This window comes from Camelina sativa, unplaced genomic scaffold, assembly GCF_000633955.1.
Source record: "Camelina sativa cultivar DH55 unplaced genomic scaffold, Cs unpScaffold00511, whole genome shotgun sequence".
Taxonomy (NCBI): domain Eukaryota; kingdom Viridiplantae; phylum Streptophyta; class Magnoliopsida; order Brassicales; family Brassicaceae; genus Camelina; species Camelina sativa.
In genome coordinates, this window is record NW_010921716.1 from 32,500 (window position 1) to 37,913 (window position 5,414).

A 5,414-nucleotide genomic window follows, 5' to 3' on the forward strand; every position below is an offset into this window, starting at 1 on the left:
AATTTACAAAGATTTCTAAAATATCTCTAATATCTCTCTACAAAATAACTGATTGTAAGTTAAAAGAGTCTTTTGGTTATTGACAGATACTATTTTCATTAGATTCACTACCAACTGAACTACACACACAATCACAAGACCAAGAGAACGTAAACTTCGACAAATACATAAGAAGAAGCTCTACAAGATTTTATATTGCCTTGCTAGGCCATTGTGGTGGGTGAAGGACGAATCGCTCTTCCAAATCGATGACTTACGTAACGTTGGAAATGTTTGATCACGGCTTGCCTTTGTTCTCGGTTCCATGGGATTAGATAGACGATGAGAGCAAACGCAAAAGAAACTCCTGTGATCATAAACAAACCGCGGAATGTGTAAACCGAGAGAGGATCACACGTGTTATCCGCTGTGGATGACATAGAGTCTCTACGAAACCACCAGTTCTCCATGGATTTTAGCTTCTCTGTTCTCCTTAGCATTGCGATTTCTCTTGACACGTTTTGAACCAAAGGAGAACCTTTTTGAAAAACCTGAGAGAAAGAGAGAGAGATGGATGAGAAAGATGATGCTATATACAAAATAATGTAACGTAAAGAGGAATTAAGGAGGGTTGGATTATTTTATACAAATCCAAAGCCGTTGGTGAGGCTTTCGGTTTTGACAATGTAGAATTGTGAAGGGTATCTAGCAACAAGTAGCTTTACGTATGGAACTTCATCTACGATGAACAAGATTGTTCCATTCCTTAGAGCATTTATAAAATCATCAGCTGCCTTTAAACCTTTGTAAGTCGGCCCTTGGAATGTAGGATTATCATAAACCAGTTTTGCTGCAATTGAGTCCCAAAAGAAACCAATGTTTTCATGAGATTTCAACTGTATTTGTTGAACCGTCATCACTGATGTCAACGTCGCTGTGTAGTTTGAGGTCAGTATAAGCACCGCAAATATCCAAACAATCACCACAAATCTTGACAGACTATGTTCTAGCCTTTCCCCTACATATTAACCAAAAAAAAAAAAAAATGTTAGAGAGGTTTTGTAATAAGCAAAATCAAGAAAGTGGATTTGAGTTTTCCTACTTACGATGTGCAAAGACAAGGGTCGAGAACCCAAAGCTTAACATTGTTCCGATTTGGTGGGCATAAGAGCCTTGGAAGTCAGTGTTATCATGCCGCTCTATTATCCAAACTACAGCCCCGGTCAAAATGAAGAAAGCTACAATTGTTAGCCATAGACCAAGTGTCATAGGTTTAAAAATAATCCACATGCTTTTGTCTTTGGCAGCCACAACCGCGAGCCCAATATCAGTGAATGGTAATGTAAAATCTACATACGTAGATCTGTTATCAGTAATTGTGATATCTCCAACAGCTACATCATACTTGTCTTTCTGTCGAAGAGAAGTAGCAAAACAAAACAAAAAATAATGAAAGATTAGTATGTATACAAGTATATAACTCCAATGATATCTGGAATGAAAATATGAAATACAAACATATAATTGTTAACCTGGTCATAGATTGCATACACTAGCTCGTTGTAGTGATGGTAGTTAAATGCAACAGGCCAAGGTATGTACTCCACTTCATAATTGAAAGGTCGAATTGACGTCTCGAAAACTTCTATGCAGTAACCTCTAGCAGCTGTAACTCCTGTTTTATTATCTGTTTTCACTTCCAATAATTGTGGTCTGAAGTTTCCCGCTGGTACCAAAACTCTCAGCTTCTTCTTTTCACTACGTTTCTCCTCTTTCGACAAACGGGCTTTTGGAGTTCTAGTAGTCCCTCCAGGCCATATTATTGTCTCAAGTACATTGGTAGAAGACGAATTCTTTCTTCTATTCTTACTTATGAAACTACCAGAACTCCATAATCCTACACTTCTCTGATCACCTCGTCCTATTATATTTATAATCTCAAATTTGTATGATATTATTTTTCTATCCATTATTTTGATGTCACCACTCAAACCTTTATGTTTAGTAGTACTTTCTAAGATTCCCTCAAGCAGATGTACCCTTGATACTTCTGCTGCTCTTGCAAGACTCCAAGCTATATCGTGAGCCCATACACTACAAATGCTCATCCTCGTAACTTCTTCGGGTATCAAAGATCTCTTCCATCTCAAAGTAAAATTGTGAAGCTCCTTAGTTGATGGAATATAAGACTTGAAACCAGTCACCCCTTCCATTGCTTCCTTTGATAAATAGTTGGTGTCTTGGAAATTATTCATGCTTCTCGCTGTAAGAATCCACGCATGCCCTTCCTCCATCATTCCCAACGTCCGAGCACATGGGAAAAGAATATTTGCAATGCTTTCAGAGACATGCGCTACAAAAATTCTTATCCCCAATGACTTTATCTTTCTTAGGTGCTTCATGATACATTCTTCATTACATGAGACAGAAATTTCAGCCTTGTACTCGATGTGAATAGCATTTTGTTGGAAATGTCCGACCAAAGGTTGTATACTCTCTCTCCAGTTATCATCATCCTCATAGATAAGAACAACAGTTGCCCAATCAAAATTGCGGAATAATGTTGTAACTCCCTTTGCCTCAGAGTATGTATCATGCGTTGCTTGAATAAAGTAACTATATTTGCTCAAGGTTGAAGAGCTAGGCACTTGGAAAGATATCACTGGAACTTTAGCTTTCTCTCCAAGTTCTGCCAAAACTTTTGCTTCAAGCAACGATTGTCCACCAACAAGTGTTTCCACTTGTTCAGTTTGTAGGAGATCCATGGCTGTTTTAACAATTACATGTCCAAACAGTGACGCAAAAATGAAAACTGAACACTTTCATCAGGTGATGCAAATTTCATGCAATTAAGCAACATCACATTAAAAATTACTCTTGGCAATGAAAAACTATTAGGTTTTATTTTTTTCTAAAATGTCACCAAAATCCTTTTTTGTTTTTGTTTAAATACCACAAGGTTTAAGAAAAATATGATGTTAGTTATATGATGTTAGTTATATGACATTAGTTAAAGGTATATGAAACTTAATTAGGGTATGTCCAAGATTTGATGGTCATTAGGGGATTATAATTTTAAATTAAGATCGTCTAAGACAGGTCTTATATATAAATAACATGAGTAGATTGTTTGAGATGAAAATCCCATTAAACTAATATTTTCTATAGGAAAAGTAAAATTTTCGATCCTTTTTCCTTGGTGGTAGTTCCCATATACTTTGATGCATATTAGTTTTTCCCTATATTTATACCAGAGTTAGAAAAACAAAAAAAAGCAAAAAAAAAAAAAAATTAAAACAAAAATACTGAAAATAAGGTTTCTATACCATATTATTATGCCCAACTCTTTTTGTTTTGAAAAGCATCTGATGATCTGAATTTATCTTGTTTGTTTCAAATTTTTAATTTTTTTTATAGCATTTGTTTCAACCTAATTAATTAAACTTTTAACATTTTTTATATAACCGGGTGAACTTGAACCGAAAAGCAGATAAATATTCGAACAAAGCTAATTTTAAGCGTCTGAAGGACATGTTACATTACCATAAGGCATCCCAGTGTCACTACAACTGATTTTTTACCAGCAAGATTCAAATCATGGTCTTAACATTTTAATACCGCATTGGCTTATCTATCTCCACACCGATACTTACTAATATGCTCTTGTATACTTACTAATATGCTCTTGTTATTCCAAAGAAAATAATCTAAGATGCATGCATCAAAGGTAAATGCAGAAAAGAACACAAAGGTGTATTGACTTACCTGCCGCTAGAGCTTGGAGAGGGTCACCATGAGAGTCTCTGGTTAAGAGAGAGACCCTTGTTCTATAGCCATTATTGACATGATAGAAATCAGAAAGTGCCATGGAAATTGAATTTCTCACAAACTTTCCTTCCATTGAACTCATGTCCACCACCAGTCCAATATGGACGTCTTCATACATTGATGAAACTCTATCTACTTCACCCTTTTGATGAGTTTCGCCGCATGTTATAGACACAAACGAAATGGACAGGATGAAGAACATAATAAGATGAAAATAATTGGTATGCATCATACATTTTTCCATCTTAGTGAAAAGTTGTGTTCTTGCCAATGCTTGTAATTAGCTACTATATAATCTATTCCTGACATCAAATTTAGTTCAAGATTCCAAATATTTTAATATTAGTTCACTATAATTGGTCTAATTAAGTTTATCATCATGTATTAATTAAGTACTCGGGAGACATAATTGGTCTAAGGTCGTAATGACAAAGTTGTCATTAAAGTTGACTTTTATGGATCGGAGTCCTAGGTCTGATCAGATCCCATATACACCTGTAAACTGTAGAAGTCAATCCATCACACAACTGTGTGGAATACTTCAGATGCAAAAAGATTTGTGGTACTTTTTTTTTTCTTTCCCGTTCATGGCTTACCCTATACATATTGATCCCTCCTTTTTCAATTTATTAGGTGTTTCTGGATTTAAGAATATTAGAGTAAATTAGACATCTTTTTTTACCTTTTCTATATTCAAAACATAACTGAATTATAAAAGTTGAATAACTCAACCAAGTAAAAGATACTACAAGATATTAATGTTCACAAAATCTAAATAAATTTAATTTGTTGTATAAAAACTTGTAAAAATTAACAATAGAGTGAAACAGAAAAATCTCTAAAACATCTAAATATATTGAAAAAGAACGAATAGTAAAGATGGTTTTACATTTTTTTGTTTTTTTAGGTTTGTGGTATAGTGGTTTGATAAATTGTACGATCAAAACGCTAGGAACGAGCAACGGAGCTAGTAGTTGAAATATAGAGATGTCGTCGTGAATACATACATGGGCATGTACATCTGCAACATCATTGACTATATCTAAAACATTAGATAAGACTTAAAAGCATCGTTGTAAACAAATTACACTTGTAGTGTTGGGATATCAGGAGAGCGCAACATGTGCCATTAAATTTGTGAAAACGTTATTTAATTCACTTGTATATATTAAAATTACGTAGGTTTAAATAAAAAAAAACAAAAAAAAAGCTGTCAGTTTTGGTCGCAAGTCGCAAGCTCTCCAAACACACCAACGAGGTTGTATATTGCTCCAGACGAGCTCAACGGTTTAAATAATATGTTATTCTGACTTTGGTTGACATGTTATTTCTAATAGAATATGTTGCTTTAAAACCAAAAAAAAAAAAAGAGTATGATGCTTTATTGTTATCAATTTTGTACCATACAACGCATTTTGTTATTTTTGATATTTTTCAAATAATCTAGCTTATTGTTCCAACAAACAGCAATCTAACTAGAGATACGTATGTTCAATGAATCTACTGTTAAGAATTTCTAAATATAACAGAAACAGTGAAAAATAACTCTGTCGGATATATCAATCAGATGTATGACAATGACATCCAAAAATTCAATAATGAATCAG

The 5,414-nt window shown here is 34.2% G+C and overlaps 1 protein-coding gene across 1 annotated transcript; it reads right to left on the reverse strand.

Moving 5' to 3' along the window:
* Positions 1 to 203: 203 nt before the first annotated feature.
* Positions 204 to 4,051, reverse strand: LOC104773303 (glutamate receptor 1.4-like). The gene is made up of 5 exons (XM_010497883.1): positions 3,745 to 4,051; positions 1,512 to 2,746; positions 1,086 to 1,392; positions 627 to 997; positions 204 to 530 (listed from the first exon to the last, which is right to left on the reverse strand). The coding sequence occupies exons 1-5, from the start codon at positions 4,049 to 4,051 to the stop codon at positions 204 to 206; spliced, it is 2,547 nt and encodes an 848-aa protein (XP_010496185.1).
* Positions 4,052 to 5,414: the final 1,363 nt, after the last annotated feature.